Source organism: Gastrolobium bilobum, unplaced genomic scaffold (assembly GCF_033153095.1).
Source record: "Gastrolobium bilobum isolate Gb01-03AN ecotype WA unplaced genomic scaffold, APGP_CSIRO_Gbil_v1 utg2195, whole genome shotgun sequence".
In the NCBI taxonomy this organism is placed as follows: domain Eukaryota; kingdom Viridiplantae; phylum Streptophyta; class Magnoliopsida; order Fabales; family Fabaceae; genus Gastrolobium; species Gastrolobium bilobum.
Window position 1 is genome coordinate 323,421 of NW_026895782.1, and position 19,380 is coordinate 342,800.

General features: G+C 37.2%; 2 protein-coding genes across 3 annotated transcripts; both read right to left on the bottom strand.

Annotated features, from left to right (window-relative positions):
- Positions 1 to 204: 204 nt before the first annotated feature.
- On the bottom strand, positions 205 to 3,067 carry LOC133295892 (probable galactinol--sucrose galactosyltransferase 6). 2 transcript variants are annotated; one of them, XM_061494784.1, is made up of 3 exons: positions 2,872 to 3,067; positions 2,730 to 2,783; positions 205 to 2,649 (listed from the first exon to the last, which is right to left on the bottom strand). In XM_061494784.1, exons 1-3 carry the CDS (start codon positions 3,031 to 3,033, stop codon positions 367 to 369), a joined length of 2,499 nt encoding a protein of 832 aa, XP_061350768.1. In that variant the 5' UTR covers positions 3,034 to 3,067; the 3' UTR covers positions 205 to 366. The 2 variants fall into 2 exon arrangements, with proteins under 2 accessions (XP_061350768.1, XP_061350769.1); XM_061494785.1 differs by having other exon boundaries at positions 2,730 to 2,769; positions 2,874 to 2,988.
- Positions 3,068 to 12,592: 9,525 nt separating this feature from the next.
- LOC133295827 (uncharacterized) lies at positions 12,593 to 18,470 on the bottom strand. The gene is made up of 11 exons (XM_061494685.1): positions 18,238 to 18,470; positions 18,066 to 18,133; positions 17,909 to 17,970; positions 17,637 to 17,786; positions 17,157 to 17,333; positions 16,668 to 16,880; positions 15,617 to 16,029; positions 14,321 to 15,586; positions 13,721 to 13,786; positions 13,563 to 13,632; positions 12,593 to 13,273 (listed from the first exon to the last, which is right to left on the bottom strand). The coding sequence occupies exons 1-11, from the start codon at positions 18,468 to 18,470 to the stop codon at positions 12,593 to 12,595; spliced, it is 3,399 nt and encodes a 1,132-aa protein (XP_061350669.1).
- Positions 18,471 to 19,380: the final 910 nt, after the last annotated feature.

Sequence of the window (19,380 nt, forward strand, 5' to 3'; positions counted from 1 at the left end):
TTTGGAAAATAAAAAAAGTAGAGAGTTGGATTGATTCCATTTTGGCACAGGTTAATTATAATGTATTGCAATTATTAATGCATGAGCCATGACGCATTGCCAAAACTCTTCCATAGTTCGAACATAGGATCACAATCATAAGCGACAGATAAAAAACATGTTCTGCACACACCAAAAATGAATAATAATAATAAAAAGATAGAAAGATAGAAACGCGTATTTATTTCCATCCAAATTCCAAATTCCAAAACACAGCGAGTACAATAAACGAATAACCTATAACCTAGACATACTAATTCCCCAGACATCTCATCCAATCTTCTCTGATTAACGAATAACCTATAACCTAACATGAGCATAATAAACTCACAGCTCAATCTCAACAAGGTGAACCTCGTGTCCCTCTTTTGGCAAATGATCTATAGCGAAACTGAGCAACCCAGAATCATTGTCGTACTTGAAATCTACAACGTTGGTTCCCAACAAGCACCTTGTTGGTCTGGCGGACGAATAAGCACCAAACACGCCGCATCCCTTGATCTCCAAACGAGCTACCCCAACCAGACCACCATCGTTTTTAACCTCGTACACGAGTCCCTCAATGGCTCCTCCGCCGTTGAACATATTGAGGAGTCCAAGGGGAGCAAAACTGAAGCCAGGAGCCAAAAACTTAACGGGTGAAACGGCGAACACTTCATGTTCCAGCACCTTGAGGGACACCGGCATAGCCACATTGTAAGGAAGAACCACAAGCTGGCCAGAGCGGTGAGAGTAGAGGGCGCAATCACCGTTCCAATCACGGTCATCGGCGACCTCCGATATGAGGTGGACGTCGCGGCCCCTGACGTAGCCGGTGATGGCGGCGGCGGAGGCGGAGTTAGTCTGGTGAAAGGCGTTCTTCCTCTCGGCGGCGCTCCATGCCGCACCTTGGCAATTATACACTCCCAACACCCCACAGTACTTGTTCATGTTCCATATCTTGAGCAGGCTAACCCCATCACGGGCCGGGTCGGTGAACAAGCAATCCTTGGTGGGCCTACCGGGCAAACGGGCTCGGAGCACAGACCCATCAGGCAACACCATTTTCTTCAAGACATCAAAGTTGTGCTTCCCAGGCTCGTCGCTGACGTAGAGGGGCCCACCGCTGATGGCCCTAGCGGAACCATGGTACTCGGCGGCAGGATGAAAGGAATGAAACATGTCCCAATCAGGGAGCATAAACTCTCCGAGGAAGATGCTGTTGTAAGCAACAGAGGCAATGTGGATGGTGTGAGACATTGGATCACGCGGCCAGAAATCATCAGAAGCTCTAACCACAGCCGTTTGTTTGGAACAGTAGAGCGCATCAGTATTGTGGCTCATGCAGGCGATGCAACCATTGTCAGGGAAGTTTCTGGAAATGGAAGAATCAAGTGCCTGATGATACTGTCTGGTGAGTTCAACCCTGCCACCTAACCCACCACCTAAAGTCTCTAATATACACTGCACGTCCACCTTAACACCATCTATACCAGCAGATGCAAGATAACTATGCAACTGGTCGTAGAAGCTGTGAACTTTCTTGGGGTTCACAAGCCCCAAACCTTGAACCGCAAGTGGATCGATTTTCCATGTGGGTTCATTCTCCATCACTCCCTTTGACACATTCGGAAACTTCATCACAGAACCAAACTCATCCATCTCCTTCACCCCTGGCCGAACCCCACCCCAGTATCCAGTAATCGCGTGCCAAACGTAAACGTACTTCAGCGCGTGCTTCTTCTTCGCTATCTCCACTATGCTCTTTATCCCTTCTTCTTTCTTCTGAAACTTGGAGTTCTCTTTTATCCCTGTTAGCCTCTGCAACGAGTTCTTCTCTTTCTCTTTCTCGTTCTCGGGGTCGCCGGCGACGGACTGCCAACCGTCGTCGATGATGACGAACTTAGGCGGCGTTCCGCCGGCGGCGAGGGACTGAAGCCCAGCCTCCACCCCTTCCTGATTCACCTCCTGGTAGAACGCGTCCCACGTGCACCAACCGAAGTAATCGACGATCCCTGGAAGTTTCTTCTCGTCCCGCAAACGGAACGTCTTGAGGTGGTTCCTAACGGCCTTGAAGGCGTCGTGTACGACGGCGAAGGGATCCGTTCCGGCGCTGATGAAGAGAGCGTGAGTAAACGACGACGCTTTGATGTCTGCGTCGCCGCTCTCGAGACAGAGCTCAAGCTGATCCTGTGTGTTCCCCTGAAGGGAAGCTCTGAAGGAGCCTTCGATGAGAGGGAGGAACACGGTGTACACGATCTGGTTGTTCTCGTTGTCGCCGTTTTCTGATTCAAGGTGGGACCCATCTTTGGTTTCCACCAATAAGAACTGCGTCTCCAATGGGATCTCACTTCCTCTGTCTCCCATCTTTTGTGACATCCACCATAGCTTGAACCGGAAGCATGCCATGAACCGGACATCCTTTAATGTTCCCAGCGAAATCACGTGCCTGCTATCCTCCTTCTCAAACGTCGCTCCCAGAAACACTCCCTCCACCGGCTCAGACACCGACGCCGACGTCTCCGTCACGTTCTCCGGCACACCGGTTAGAATGATCCTCTCCTTCACGATCAGGTCCCGGCTAACCCGAACCGCCGGTTTGATTGTCATCGCTTCAACCTCCTTCTCTCTCTGCAGGTAATGAAAAATTTTCATTCCATTCCTTATATGGAACTGAACATACAACGAAATCTAGGGATTATTAATTTTACCTTAAAAGACAACACGCGAAAGGCTCGATTCGGAGAATGTCTGCGAATTCGGAAACATGTACAAAGGAAGCAAATTACCGTCAGCAAAAGGATCAAACAGAGAGTTTAAATGAAATAGGAAAAGACTAAGATTAAGATGTGTACCAGAAGTAGAGAGGTGCTTGTGCTTGAGCTTGAATGTTGTTGTTGATGGAGAATGAATGCGTAAAAGGAGATTGAATGGATGAGGAGAAAGAAATGGGGGTTTGGTATTTATAGTAAGAGAGGGAGAAGCATAGCATGAATTGAACACCATTGTTAACATGTTCCTCCTTATCACATCACTTGTCAAAGCAACAAACATCATCGTCTCTTTTCAAAGCTGTCAAGTAAAAATATTCACTTGCCGATCCAAGTCCCTCTCTTTTCCCCGTTGGATGGGACCGCCACGTCTGATCCACGAATAAATGCTACGTGCTATTTTCATTTATTTATTTATTTTCATGTGTCACAAAATAAATAACAATAATATTGAATGCGCTAAAAATTTATTCTTGATCCACGCGCAAACACTTTCACTCGCTTGCCACGCCCACTCTATGACAAAGTCGTTGTTATTCTGTTTAATAATAATACAGGACGAGTAAAATTTTAAAATTAAAATATGCTCACATATATAAAATGCTTACTTATTAACTTAGGTAAGATAATTAGTACAACATTTAAACTTACGATATATATAAGGGCTTGCGAAGCTCAAATACACTACCGCGTTTCTTCGCCAGGAATGTCTCGTTAATATGTGGGTTAAGTAAACGATTAATTAATATTAGCGTTTGAATGTTTTGAGCCTTGTTTTGTCGTGGTAGAAAAGCTAACGAGGTTTAATTTCGTACATAATTAATAAAAACAAGTTTCAAAATAATTGGGATTCCGTGCCATGTTGAAATTTTGGATCATGAAAGCCAGTAATAATTGGGGGGTAATCAGATGGCTGTTAGGACCCATACCTATTATTGAGGGAGAGTGATTATTTTGCCACGCTTCATCAAATTATTTACCAGACTGTCACGCGAACAGTAAAAATTCCTGAAATGTCAGCGGCATAATTCGCTATACTGTGCAGCAAATTATGTTTGCAAATAATTCGTTACACAGTGTAGCGAAATATGCAGTGTCAGGCTGCACAGTCAGCAAAAATGACACGTGTCAAGCTGGCAGCATAATTCGCTACACACCCCAGCGAATTACTGTCAGCTTGACACGTGTCATTTTTGCTGACTGTACAGCCTGACACTGCATATTTCGCTACACTGTGTTTCGAAAAATTTTACTGTTCGCATGGCAGCTGGTAAATAATTTGGTGAAGCGTGACAAAATAGTTACTCTCTCTATTATTGGGACATGCCACGAATGCAGATATGAGATGGCCCACTGATTGAGACGTCTTTGGTATAAAAAAGAGTATAGGGTTAATCGAAGGGTGCTGGATATGACGTGGTTGTGCAGAACAAGTAGGAAAAATCTTGGGAATGACATAAGGAAATGGACACGGTTCATCCACTTGGCCAATTGGGTAGTGGATGGATACACAATACGAGTACTTAAAATTGGTTTTGAATTTTCGTGTGCATATTTAACTCAATTATTGGAACAAATGATTCACGCATGTCGGATCATACACCAGAGAGGATAATACTTTTGAGGCTTGTTGATGAATAGGTTCAAGCAATCTCCTGATATCTCTGCTTGAAGAATGCAATTATGCAATTGATGTCAGATCCATTGTGCAAAATGGAAGATGCAAGGCACTTGCGATATTCATGCACTGATGTGCACTGTCATTTCAAAGTTAGAATTAGATCTGTTTTTTTTTTTCTTCTTCTTCCGGAATAGAGTATGTTGATATATGAGTGGATCTCATGCGTAGGTAATGTTGTGGAAGAAAATGTGTGAATGATCACTAAAAGACTTAAATCCGATTGTAAGATAGAAAATTAAAATGAAATCAATAATCAAGTGCAATAAAAAAAATAAGAACAACTCACAGTGTGTAAGAAAAAAGAAATGATGAGAGTATACAATGAAATCCGAGCCCAAACAAATTGTCTCCTTCAAGACAATTTGTTCACTCGCTATTGTTGAAGGTAGACGAACACCTGTCTTCCAGGATAGAACGGATTGCGTCTCAAAGATGATGCCAACTGCCAACCAAGAGCCCCAACAAATGCAACAACACGTCTTAGGAATCATAGGGATGTATGAATGTCTGCACAGATGAAGGAAAAATCTGGCAGTGTAACGATGCAAAAAATTGAATGATTTTTCTGAAGGGAGGAGCGTCTATATATAGACGCTGGAAAGTCACGATGAAACGCTGCCGGTGAACCGTTGTGACGGACCGCGGCCAAGCAGTGCAACCGGTGACCGGTTCAGTTCAGAATGAAATCGACGTTTTGGCTTGGATAATCCGGAGGGAAGTAACGGATAAGGATAGAGGTATTTTTGGACAAAAAATTAATAAAATTATTTAATAAAAATTATTTTGATTTCACACGCATGAACCGAACTGATACAAGCCTGACGAACAACGGCGACGCACAAAATGTGTAGTGCCCCAACGGGAAATTTAGTTGTGTGAGATGAGAGCTTATATACCTTATCTCCTCTTACTAGTTGTCCAATGTGAGACTTCTTAGAACCCACACCTTTCCTTTTTCCTTTTTCTTCCAAACCCCTTCTTATCCATAACTCATGGAGTTTTTATACTCAAATTCTAACAGGTGATGTTGGTGAGTATGATGCGAACGCCGACAATTAAGACAAAATATAATGATAGTATGATTCTTGGTAGTTGAAATCCAGCAGAAAATCAACAAGTGAATAAGTGTGTAAAATGTGACTCTTTAATAGTAAAAATGAATACTATAATGGATTAATATTTCTCATATTACAAGAGATAATTTTATCTCTTACATACACATAAAAGTATGTGGGACTCATACCATGTGAAAAGGAAAGAGAGAAAAAATATGGGTTCTACATACTTTTATTTATACGTAGGAGATAAAATTATCTCCTATAACATATGAAATATTAATCCCATTAGGGAAAATGATTCTCGAGCATAGAAAGACTATATGGAGGCATTTGGTAGAGGAGATATATTTTTCTACAGGGAATAAAATATTTTTGAGAATATGATGGGAAATTTTTATCCCGGGTAAGTTACGAAAAGATGTTTGGTGGGTCCAAAATTTTTCCTGGAATGTAAGGTTAATTATACTGATGATATGGGAAAATAAAAATACCATGTATCATATGGTATTTTCGTTTGGGAATATGATGTGTAAAATGGAATGATGGAAAAAAAAAATTCCTGAGATTATTTTCAGTTTTCTCATACCAAACGTTGGAAACAAATTTGCCCCACCTCACTTTTTCAGGATTTCTAGGAAAATTCCCATACCAAACAACCCATAACTGATTTTACTCTTGTGCGTCTGAATATGAGGAAAGCATACTCATCTATATGTGAGGTGTATGAACATGACACATGAGATTTTAAAAGTGCAAGAGTTTTACCTCTATAATAGATCTTGATAGTAAGTCCAATAAACTAGGTTTGTATGGCCGATACATAATATAAATATTGTCAATTGTTCAATTTTTTTACAATATAAATGAGGGGAAAAAATTGTAAATAGTGAAAAGTAAAAAGATTTTAATATATTGCTCTCCATGTGTCATTTGCCAAAGTAAATTCAACTTTGTGTTGTAAATTAAAAACAAAATGAATAAAAATTGAGGCTAACTTATTTCATCGTGTTATTAAAAATTTGAGTTCTCATGTTATTATTTAGGAAAAAAAATTATTTTTCCTTTTGTTTCTGAAATTTTTTCTCTATGACACTCATATGCATCACACATATTGTCTGAAATACCCTCTTTATATTCTAGCACTCTAACTTCGCATATTCCCAAACTGGGGGGTTTATGTTTTTGGACTGACCTAGTAGGTTTGCTTGGGCATTTTCATTTGGTTTTCTGATAGGTTCAATCCACTAACTCACCCGAGGACAAATGGTCCCTTTTGGACCTAATCTTCTCTCCCTCCTACACACGTCTGACCCTTATACGTGGGAGTCACGCAGCTTCACACCTCAGTGTAGTCTACGAGACTGGAAAATAGTTATGGCACCACACTCTCCACGCTAAGGGAATTCCCTTACTATATATATCCCCTTTTATCCTCACTCATACGGTGATCAATCAGCACTCACCAGTTATCACTGAGCTCATTCGTCTTTCTCTCTCTTGATCCTCAGCTTGTCTAAGACCTACACAGTGATCACTTTTGAGCTGTAGTTCATACTACTACCTCACTCGGTTACTATTACATAGATTTACTTCACCTTTTAAGGACACATTACTCTTCTATTTCTCTTAACAATTCACTTCCATTTATTTTATTCATCTTGTTCTCGTTAGTGTCATATAAGTTTTAATTTTTTTGCTACTTTTGATAAAGAAATATATTATATATTAATACTAAAAATATTTCTAGAAGTTATAATACAATTCCATGGGAGCTTGTAAATATGATTTGAGATGGAAATAAATTATGTATTAATCATATGTGTCATTGTCCTTGCATTTTAAATTTCTCGCCCCTAATAGCATGAGTACTAAAAATTGAGCTATAAAACCTGATCAGTCCAACTCAAAGTGGGTTGGGCCTAATCACACATAGTTGAAGTGAGACAATGTTAATGAAGAGAATGAAGGGTGAGAGTATTGTTGCCGAGATGCTAGGGTGGTTGACGAGATGTATGAGCATCTTGTGAGATGTTTGGACAACACTTTTGCGTACCTGGGCAGTTTGAGAGCGACTAAAGGGGTACCTACAAAGGCATTTTGATGCTCAAGTCAGTTCAGCATTCAAGGAGGTTTAAATATTCAAAGAGAGATATCACACTTGGGCTTAAAGCCTTTGTATTTATAGTGCTTAAGCGCCTTTGTTTCTCACCGTCCTTCATAAGACGATGTTCATGTTTACTGGTGGAGAGGGGTGGCCTCTCTCAGGCTATTCCTTGGTGGGCAAGCCTATATTCAATAGTAGATTAAGTAGGCATGGTGGCAAGATGGAGTTGTCATCTTTCATTGGTTCTTGATAGTGGCCAACTTGCCTGAGCTGCTGCTCTCGGCAATAATGGTTCCTTTCAGGCTAAGTCGCGGGGGATCTCTCCCTAAGTCTGTCATAATGCTTGTAGTTGGTGGGTGTATCATCTCATCTATTATTGGTTTGTCTATAATTTCTCCTATTTTAATAATTTCTTCTAGGAGGATTCCTATTCTGATCGGGACTTTTATCCCATTTTCTTTGAATTTTATCTTGTTTACAAGTAGCGATAAACTCTTTGAGCTTAACTTCTCTAATTGATGCCTCAGTGGTATTTTTTAGGTCAAAACAATCTTCAAAGGCGTGACCTATATCTTCGTGAAATTTACAAAAAAAATTCTTATCAAGTCTGCCTCCCTTCTTGGGTGGAAGAGGCTTAGGGACATTGACAAAATCAGTTTGGGAAACTTCCTTCAAAATGTGAGATCAAGAAGTATTTAGAGGTTATAATTTTCAACCTTTTCATACTTTTTCCTATCCTTGAACTTCCTTTGAAAACTTCTTTTGAATTCATTGGATGCAAGTTTTTCACCTGGGCCTTCTCGAAATCATTTATAGTCCCCGAGATTAATAAACTTCTCGTAGAAAGCTTAGAATTCTTCAATGATCTTTGGCCTTTGCTTGGCCAAAGACGTAGAAAATGGTCCTTCTTATAGACCATCAGTAATAAAATGCAAAGAGACTTGTGGGTCAATATCTCTTACCAGCAAGGCTTCGTCAAAAAATCTGTTAAAGAAATCGCGCAGGGTTTCTTTAACACCTTGCCTCACAGTTTTAAGCGCATGCGTGGATTTGTATTGAGCTTTTGCTTGTGGCAAATCTCACTAAGAACTAGTTGGCGGGGTCTTCCCAATTATCGATTGAGTTTGGTGGCAGAGCTGAATACCACCTGAGAGCAACTTCTTTCAACGTTGTTGGCAAGAGACGACAACCTACAACATCAGGAATGTTCTGCGGCATCATATTTATTTGGAACTGCTCCAGATGTTCTTGGGGTTTCCTTCTCCGTTGTATTTTTTGTAGTGATTATATATCCCTCGGAATAGGTATACATGATCTGCGTCGTAAAAGGATGAGCTACTTTTGAAACTATTTTTGGATTATGGAGGGAGTTTTGATCTACATGGTGATTGGCTAACATGAGGTTGATGATCCTCCATCTTTTGTTTTCCATTTTTTGATGGACCGAGGTCTTTTTTAGAGTGTTTTGGTCCATGATAATTTTCATCAAATTTTTCATTCACGCCAGGTTAATTTTCATGCTCAACCTATGATTTTTTCAATTTTGTAGCTCTTTATGTTGCTCCTCAATCTTCTGAGTTTGTTATCTGAGGAGCTCCAATATTTGCTCATTTGTAGGTGGATTATCTCGCTGAGGTGAAATTGGAGCTACGAAAGAGGCAATTATCTGGCGAGATGGCTGCCTTCCCTATCTTTTCCCCTCTGGTGACATTATGAGATTTGGACATCTTACTCCTGGGATCAACCATGTTTTTTATTTGTATGGAGTAGGAGTCAAAATTTATAGATTTCTGCAGATGACGCCAATGATCAGTCCAACTCAAAGTGGGCTGAGCCTAATCATACATAGTTTAAGTGAGAGGATGTTGATGAAGAGAAGGCAAGATGAGAGTATTGTTGCCGAGATGCTAGGGTGCTTGATGAGATAGATGAGTTCCTTGCGAGATGTTTGGACAACACTTTTGCGTACCTGAGCAGTTTGAGAGCGACTGGGGGTATCCGCAAGGGCACTTCCGTATTCATGGAGGTTTAAATATTCAAAAAGAGATATAATACCTGGGCTTAAAGCCTCTGTATTTATAGTGCTTGAGCGCCTTTGTTTCTCACTGTCCTTCATAAGACGATGTTCACGTTTTTTGGTGGACGGGGATGGTCTCTCTCAGACTATTCCTTAGTGGGTAAGCCTATATTCAATAGTAGATTCAGTAGGTGTGGTGGCAAGATGGAGATGCCACCTTTCACTGGTTTCTAATAGTGGCCAACTTGTCTGAGTTGCTGCTCTCAGCAATGATGGTTCATTTCAGGCTAAGTCACGTTTGACTTGTTGGCCAAGTCTGAAGCGAGATCCATACTTTAGATCTGAGATGGATTGGCTTTGTAGCTATATCGCATAGGTTCTCTTTGCCTTTTTAGGCATTTCTGCCATTAGGTCTCTATTTTGCATGTCGTAGGTCAAGATAAAAAATAGTGGGTTTATTTTGTTCATCAACAGATTCAAACCGCGGTGATCGAATCGAAAACTGAAAATAAAAAAAAATCGCATATTTTAATTGTATTAGATCGGTTTTCGGTTTGATTGGTAAAAATTGATCCAATGTATTATGTATTTATTATTTTCAAAAGATGGTTACTTGAAATCTTGTTGTTTTGTAGACTTGATATCTTGGATGTTATTGATAGCAAACTATCTTGTTTTAGTTTTTTATTGTCTGTTAATCTATTTTAACTCTTCAAGAGTTTTAAGACTTGTTTTAATTTGAACACTTAAATTTTTCAGTGGTTTGTAACTTTAAATGGCTTTATTTTGATATAATTAGTGATTTGTGTGACTGAAATTTTAGCCTTTTTGAAATATCGAAAATCGTTCCAATCCAAACCGAATTAAATTGGACTGGATTAGATTTTAATAAAAAATTAAAACGAACAGATGATTAAATGATCAAATAATTTTTGCTTTCAAAATTGATTCAATCAAGACCACGAACATCCCAGCTACACGTTTAATCGTTTAATATTTTCGAGCACCGTTTGAACATAATTCAGCGAGACTTTTCATATAAATGTCCTCGTATAAATAAAATTACATTGTTTTAGAAGTTTGTAATTTTATTAAAAAATAGATTGTGAAATGTACGTAACAAAAGATATACAAACAGCAAGGGTTCAGCCAATAGTGTAAGAACAAAAATTGAATCCAAACAACATAATGATACATATATTTATCGTGATAAATGATGAAACGGTATTTATGCTTTTTCTTTTCGGAGCTCTCATAAAGGAAGCTCATCACGTACGTCATAATTGTGATCCTCATTAGATTAAAATATTTATAGAAAGGAATTATATTTTCTTATATAATAGGAATAGAAGATAAGATATCTCGTGTTATACTTATAAATTTATATGGATCTCACTGTACAATAAAAGAGAAAAAAAAATTAAAATGGACTCCATACTTTTTTGAGTATGTAAGAAAGATTTGTTATCTCCTATTACACGATACTAATATTTTTCTTTTAAAAATCACGTGCTTCGTTCGTTCAAAAGAAGAGGGAATAGGTATACTTTCGACAGCTTTCACGTGATTTTTTTAATTTAATTTAATTTTATCGTATAAAAATTCCATTTTTTTAATAAATAATATATAAGTAAAGTTTCATAAAATTTTATTAAAAAATATTATAAATTTTTCATGGACAAGATCAAATAAAAAATTAAAATAAAAAATAATTCTTTATTTGGTTTCTCTGTTTCTTGAACGCCAACAGTGATTTATACTTGGATAATGTGTTGTGTATAATTAATTATTTTTTAAGATAATTAAATTAATATTTTAATACACTCTTCTTCTTCAAAAAAAAAAAAAAAACAAATTGGAATAGAAATACCATTTTCCTTAAAGCAAAATGACACATGTACAATTGAAACTTATGTTGTGAAAATATCTGTTGAACTTCAGAGAGAGATGACGGGAAAAGATCTTGGCCTTCAGTTCTTCAAGACAAGTAAAAAAATTAGTGGCCTTTAACCAAAAAGAAAAAAGAAAAAAAGAAAAATCAATGGTCTCTCGAAAGTTGGACGGTAAAAACTTGGGGTCTTTTGTTTGAAATAGTGTAAAGTTAATTTAAAAAAAAAGTAAACTTGATAATACAATAATTGTATGGTATAAGTTTTTTAAAATATTTTTTATATCTTGTTTTAATTTTACTTTTACGATGAAAAATTACTATCTTAATTTTTCATGATATGAAAAAAATAAATATCTTACAATTCAACTATTAATTTTTATTCTCATTTTTTTCTATTACGTTATTTTCATTGTCATTTGAATAGTATTGCTGGTAAATGGTAATACACCGAATAGTGTAGAAGCATGGAACATAAACTTGGGAGAAGCGGAAGAAGGGTGGAATGTGAATGAAGTGTGGATTGGACATGGATGGGTGATTTTTTTGTACTTTGCTCCAAGTTGTTCGTTTAAGACTTTGATTCCCTTTGAAAATGATGGGTGCAGAACTTGGGATGAGTCTACAATCTGTTGATCATCTTGGTAGATTTTTACACTGCTCCAGTATATTCGTTTATGATGAGACCTTTGCAAATGATGAGAGTTTATCAGCGAACAGCCACTAAGGAGACATGTCAAACATGCACTACGCTAATTCAAAATCTTCAAACATGTTTGATTTGATTAGGTAATAGGAGTCAATATCCCAATAACAATAGTGCTTCTATAAGTTTTAGTAACCCCAAATTTAAACTAAGAGAGAACCAATCGATATATGTGATAAGTAATCAAATTAGTGGTTATTACTTTAATCAATAAATCGATGCGTTTTTACAATTAATTTTTCTTTTAGCAAGACAAGTTAAATCAGAATTGTCCCACTAATAATTTAGGCATTCTTAAGTGTAGTGCTCTGTATAAGCAGCGTCAATACAATGCAGCACTCAAAGAAAGTTAGATAGCTTTTCTCAACATCTGCAATATGGCTTCAGAATCTCTAATCTTCTCCTGGCTTTCTTGCGAATCATCATGCCCTTGTGAAAAGTCAGCATTAGTGTAAGTTCTAATTCCTGGGCCATGTCCTCCAGTATCCCTTTCCTTTCCTTGCTGTGCTCGCCTCACTTCCTTTTGATGCTCTGTCAATTCTAACCTCTTCTTTTTGAAACTTAAAGAAGGCGCCTCTATTTGTGTATCCAACACTAGTTCCACCCTCTTAGAGGTCCTGTTATGTTTTGCAGTGACCCTGTATCCCTGCAGACCGTCATTAACTTCTCCACGGGATTGACATTTTTGAAGACATGGTATGCTTCTCTTGAGGAGTTTTAATTTTCCATTCCTGGATAGCTTGTCCAAGACACGAAGCAGACTCGGGGGGAAATCCAAAATAATTTGTTGACCAAACGTGGAATTCCAAAAGTTAATGGTTGGCTCTGAGATGGAGGGATATGGGTGATCAAGAGTTTTTTCCAATAAAGGTTCATGAAGTTTCAGTAAAGCTGATCCAAAGTTTATTGGAGGTTGACTTCTTCTTAAGCAACTAAGAATTTCAGTCCACAGAAATTGGAGTTGATCGTTTGATCTTTCATCTTGCATTCCCATATTTGATAGCCATTGAAGTAGCGGAGAGGAAAAAATCTGCAATCAAGAATATGGAAGATTACATACTAGTTTAACAGAACAAATTTTTTCAAGTAATGCAGATTCTGACAAATTAAATCCACTTCCCCCCAACCAATACATAAATACAATGAAAGACAACGTTAATCCTCATTAGTATTTTCAATTTTTCTAGCCAATCCTACTTGAGGGTTCTATCAGGGAGTTATTAGGGAAAGTACTCCCTCACCTTTCCAAGTTGTATAAGTACACAAAAATCAAAGAGGCTACTTTAATGACCTGTTAAGTAGAAATAGGAGAAACAAACCTCCAGAAAAAGAAGAATATCTTGCTTCCAGTGAAGGCAACTAACAAAGCATGCCAATCCAGAAAATACCCTGTGATTCACGATAAAGTGAGAGTCAAACGGAGTAACTCATTGACCAACCAAGCATGCATTGAAAGAGACAATTTATACTAACTGACCTCGAGGTCCCAACAAAACCAGGCAATGGGTCTGTCACCATCTTTATGCTTAACAAATACATATATCTGAGAAATCCACGTGAAAGTAATCAATAGCAATTTAAATATACAAGTCCTTGGTTTTCGTAAATAATTGACATACCCATAACAACTATGAGAGTAGGTTAACTAATGCCTAAATGTTGTGTTAAAATAATCAAAATGATATTCACGCAGACTGACTAAAACAGTAAAATACATATCAGAAAGTAAATTACTTGACTAACTTGTGATCATAATCTCAACATTCTGATAACTTAACCCCAGAAAATAGAATAGGCACCAATGATTTATAAAATTAAATATAAAAGAAAAGAAAAGCATATTGACATGCCAATGAAATTGTTTTGCACAACTCCAACTTAATGCACGGTGAGAGCAATTTCAGTGTTATCAGGCTATTGAAAAAGTATATCCATGTCGAAGAGGCACTTCTTCTACCATTTAACTTTACATCATACAAATATTCACATAGTCCAGATTAAGACACACAGAGAGACAGGTATTAAACAAACATTTAGAAAGGCACATCCTATCGTTACAAGACATGTTCAAACTTACTTGGCAGCAAATTTTAAGCAGTTATTTAGGCTACAGAGTATTTTGCTATCACGGTCAGATTTACTTGTCTCTGTTTCAGAAACTAATTCTGAAGTCTGAATCTGTTCTAGAATGCATATCATGAAATTGCCAGATAAATGAAGGATGCCATGGTCCATATCAGTGCATGTTAACTTGAAATCAGTGCCACTCTCAAGCATGCCAGCATTTTCATCAAGGCACTTGCTTAACAATGTGCACAAATCCCCAGAGAAATCGGTGGCTGTTGAATGTCCAAAGCCTGAAGCACTAAGAGATCCATAAAGTGATTTCCATGTTTGAATAACAAGTTCAAACCTCGTCTTTCTTTCTGGTGATGCAGGATGCTTCTCCAAAGTGGTGCTGGCATTTGACAAGGTTAATCTTCGAACTTCAGAAAGTGCCACAATGGGGTAAATTAGAAGATGACATATGGAAGAGTATCCAGTGCTGTCAGACAAGGCTTCCTGTAGTGAGTTGCAGTTTGCATCATATACGCAGAAATTCAGACCTTGAGCCACTGTTATCCATATATTTAAGTAAATTGGTTGCGCGTGTCTGTACAAGAAGCCAATACAGGTGAGGAGAATTTCCAGGGGATCACTTGAAGAAAATATAAATTTAAAATATTCACACATCCCTTGTGAAATGCAGTCTGATTGATGGGACTTCATTGTCAACTGAACCATCATATGGAAGTAAAGTGCTACCAAATAGACCAATGGAGAAACCTTATCCATATAAGACATACAACTGACACTCAAAAAGTTTAGGTTTTTGTTATGATCAGCCAATTGCATGTCATCAATGTACTTTAGGTCTAAAGAAAACTTGTACAAAGGAGATCCCAAGATGGAAGGACCTAACTCCCTTGTGATAGTATCTATAAACTGAATAGAAGTATAATACACATCATAATTTCCACAGCCATCTGAGTATAAATCTTCACATACTTTTTTCATGAATGTTAGTAATGAGTTCAAGCAACACATAATACTATCATAATTGGTAGATGGACTTTCCAAATCCAGTTTAACTCCTTTCAGAATATATACAAATAACTTTAAGGCAGCATCATAAACATGACTTCTATGATCACAAGTGACAGTTGGCCCTGATGCTTGACGGATGAGAACAAAAATCATACTCAGATAAAAGTCCAATTGACTGATGTCCCATGGCAGCCATCTAATCAGGTATTGCTTCCAAGAGCATTTGCCAGATAGAGAAGGTCCAATTTCAGAGACTCTATTCCTTACCTCAATAGTTGACAGGTACAGGACATCCCTACACTTCTGTGAAATACTATCGCTGAGCAGATCAAGGCCCAGGTTCCATAACAAGATGTTCTTGCTATCAGGTCCATTCTGAAATATTGCCTTCAGAATAGGCTCAAAAACCTTTTTTATCAATGATGGTTCATTGATAGAGGTATCAAGCTTATGTAGCAAATAACACCATGTGTTCAAGCAGGATGAACGAACTGATATATCACATTTACTAGACATGATGCCAATCAATGGAGTCATTATTAGCTTTATGCTTTTGGAAAATCCATTTGCTTGATCATCACAATTGTTCCTTCCTAGCAACTGCTGTTTCGGGAGAGAATTCTGCCCAGGTGATGTATTTTTCTCAGAAACTAATATTGGACAGAGAACAAGAGCATCAATAAGACCTTTCCAAGCAACCTGCACTCAGGGCACTTGATTAAGTCACATAAGCAGAAAACAATAAACGATGTTACAACTAGTGAGTGCTTTATTCATTAAGCTACTTTGCGTCTTCTCACTTAAACAATGAACAGATTTACATCCCACACATAGCCCTAGGGGTGGACATTATTCGGTTTGGTTTGATTTTCTATGCCAAACAGAACCAAATCAATAAAGTGGTTCTGTTCAGAGAACAAAACCAATTACATAAAAATAATTTGGTTCTAAAACAAGTTCAAAAAATAAATATGTTTTTAAATTGGTTCAGAAAAATGTGATTATTTATGATGCGGTTGGGTTTGGTTTATATGGTTTTTTGACATTCTTAGAGGTGGACAAGGCCCGATTCGGTTCATTTTATTTTATTTTTTTCAAATTTCAGTGAAGTGGTTTGGTTCTCTAAACCAAATCAGTTAAGAAAAAATGGTTCGATTCTTAAAACAGTTCAAAAAAATTGTTCGGTTCTTAAACCAATTTAGAAAAATGTGATTATTTATGATGCAGTTCAGTTTGATTCATGGTTCGATTCGATTTATATAGTTTTTTTATACACCCCTACATAGCCCGTCCCTATTAATCATGGATGAGGTAATCCAGTAACTCATATATAGTACCTGTGTAGCAATCTGAACTTGAGGGTCAAGATCTGTAAATGTACGCTCAGGAATTTTCAGCATATCATTAACTAAATGCCTATTCTTCAAAGCATGTGATCCAAGCATTTCGACAAACCATCCCCATCCTCGAATAGCTTGAATCTTCATACCATTATCTAGCAAATCCTTCATCCCACTGAGCAATTTTATCTTCATATCTTTGACAAGAACCTGTTGAGACAGAAGGAAGCTGACAAAGAGAACTGTCTAAACCACTACGTCGACCTTACAGACTGCAAGATATGCATTTGTTTTGTTTTCCACTTTGCAATACCCCAAAATGTTAATAATTTAGATAATTGTCTACCACAGCAGAAAACGCAGGCAGCAGGGATTACAAGAGCCTACTACATTACAAACTTGCCTTACAGCTTAAATAGCTATAATAGAATCACTAGAGTACAGAGTCATCTCTTTATATTGAATATCACATCAGGCTTTCAGTACCTTAGAGAGATCAAGTGAAGGAGGAATGACTGTAGATCTGATCTTCAACAGGCATCTTTCTGAGGCATCCCTCTCCCTCCTATCTGTGCTAAGAAGTCTCCTGTATATTGGAGAAGCCCATATATGGGATGAGTCTCTCATTTGCTCACTTAATTGACCAGATAGCTTCATTACAGCCTGTCATCACAAGGTTAAAAGATGATTATCAAAATAAATTTGTACACTTAGAGAGACATATACCAAGAATAAATATGCAAGGAGATTGAGACCAACATAACCAGGAAAGCATAAAAGAGCATTTCTAGTTATTTCAGTAGTAAAAAAAAACATGAACAAGATGCTAGTACAACAGACATTGTTGATATAAAGTACACGCGTACAATTTTACTATCAAGGTTAAGATGACAACACATAAATAAATTGTTTGGCTTCACATAGCACCCAAATACTATAGATGTCCTTGAGGAAAGGGAACTGCACCTGAGTAGCTTCAAATGTTGTTGACAAAGAACCCATTGGATTGTCTAGGGCATGCACAATTGCCCGTAACAAAGAATGGAAGTGAGAAACAAGAAGTGATGCACCTAACTGTTGGACAGATAAGCACCATACCCCTAAATTACATGCAGACTGCAGCAATAGTTGAGAAAGTTAACGTAAATATAGCACATGAGACAAAGAAAAAGAAAAAAAACCCTCTAGAACAAGTGAAAACAATTATCATCAGAGTGAAAAAAGAATATAAAACTAGCCTTCATTTTTGTGGTCGTAATAAGTTCGGCCAATGACCCCAATACCAAATTAGCATCATCCACTGCAAAATCAAGAGAAAAATTAACGTTGCATAAAATCAAAGTGAACCACAATGCAAAAGTAGAGAGGTTCAAATATAGCAGCAAAGCCAGATACCTTCAAGCGTGGAAACAATGGAGGGATGATAAATCATGAAGCCCAAACACTTCAAGGCTTGTGCAGCTCTAACAGTAACAGGCAAGCAAATAAATTAAATGAACACTCTAATAAAACGGAAACAAGCTTTGAATAATTGAATCGTGACGAAGTGGAAGTTGATGATGCTCACATTTCTTCATCGTCGTCTGAGATATCGGAAAGGATGGAAGAGATTAGGGTTTTGGAGGATTGTGCGAGGGATTGAAGCGAAGAGGGGTTGAGGCAAGAATGTTGTTGGAATTGCAAAAGGGTTGAGTAGCCCGAGCACTTGTTGGAATTGTCATCTGAAGAAATTAGACTATGGATTTGATGCATCTCTTCTGACATTGTTTTCTTGCAAAGATTTTCTGAACGATCAAACATTGAAACCCTTACACTACCACCTCATAACCAGGTAACCAGTGCAGTGAGAAAGACACGAGAACCAATCTTTCGCGCCAAACCGCGGTTTTGGGGTTTTTATATGGGTTTTATAATTTTCAAGTTAGATAAGAATTAAAATCTCTAGAGACAAAAAAATATACGACACCTATACGTTAGAAAAAATTATGTGTAGAATTTATATCAACATAGAAATTGAAGGATGTGTAAGAAAATATTAATTCTCATGTTGAATGAGAATTATAAAACCCTTTTATATTTAGCATTTTTTTCAAAACTTTTATATTTAGCTTTTTTTAAATAAGAGATTAATGTTTTTTCTCTATTGCAAATAAAGTTATTTCGTGTAATTTTAAAATAGAGAAGGGTTATAGTTATAATCTATTTTCGTTTATAACATCTTATAATCATATCTTAACCATTGATTTTCGTCAATCGATGGTTATCATTTATTGCAAATTAATAATTAATTGATGTGTTTAATTTGTGAAAATAATAACCGTTGATTGGCAGAAATCAACGGTTGAGATATAGTTGTAGGAGATTGTAAACGAAAATAGGTTGTAAATATAATCTTCCTCTTCAAATAATATTGTTTTGAGGTTTAGAGTATTTTGAGAATTTTACTTTCTTATTATAATATATATTTTCAGAAAAATATTTCTGTGCAGATAAATTATCTGCATTTACTTCCAAAACGACATTATTTTGGGATTAAAAAATTATAATTATAAAGATTATAATAACCATGAAATAAATTAAAATTGCAAAAACACCATAATTTCTGCCCCAAAACGACGTCGTATTGGACTTATTGCAGATAAGTTATCTGCAGTAACTGCAGAAAAAGCGAACTCATATATTTTATTAAAATATTATTTATTTCTTATTC

Coding starts and splice junctions, on each gene's coding strand:
- LOC133295892 (XM_061494784.1), bottom strand. CDS start 3,033: ATGTTAACAATGGTGTTCAATTCATGCTATGCTTCTCCCTCTCTTACT. Junction 2,784..2,871: donor AGCACCTCTCTACTTCTGGT/ACACATCTTAAT, acceptor CTTTGTACATGT/TTCCGAATTCGCAGACATTC. Junction 2,650..2,729: donor TTCGCGTGTTGTCTTTTAAG/GTAAAATTAATA, acceptor CATTACCTGCAG/AGAGAGAAGGAGGTTGAAGC.
- LOC133295827 (XM_061494685.1), bottom strand. CDS start 18,470: ATGTTTGATCGTTCAGAAAATCTTTGCAAGAAAACAATGTCAGAAGAG. Junction 15,587..15,616: donor CAGAAGTGTAGGGATGTCCT/GTACCTGTCAAC, acceptor GGTAAGGAATAG/AGTCTCTGAAATTGGACCTT. Junction 13,787..14,320: donor TGCTTAAAATTTGCTGCCAA/GTAAGTTTGAAC, acceptor TGGATTTCTCAG/ATATATGTATTTGTTAAGCA.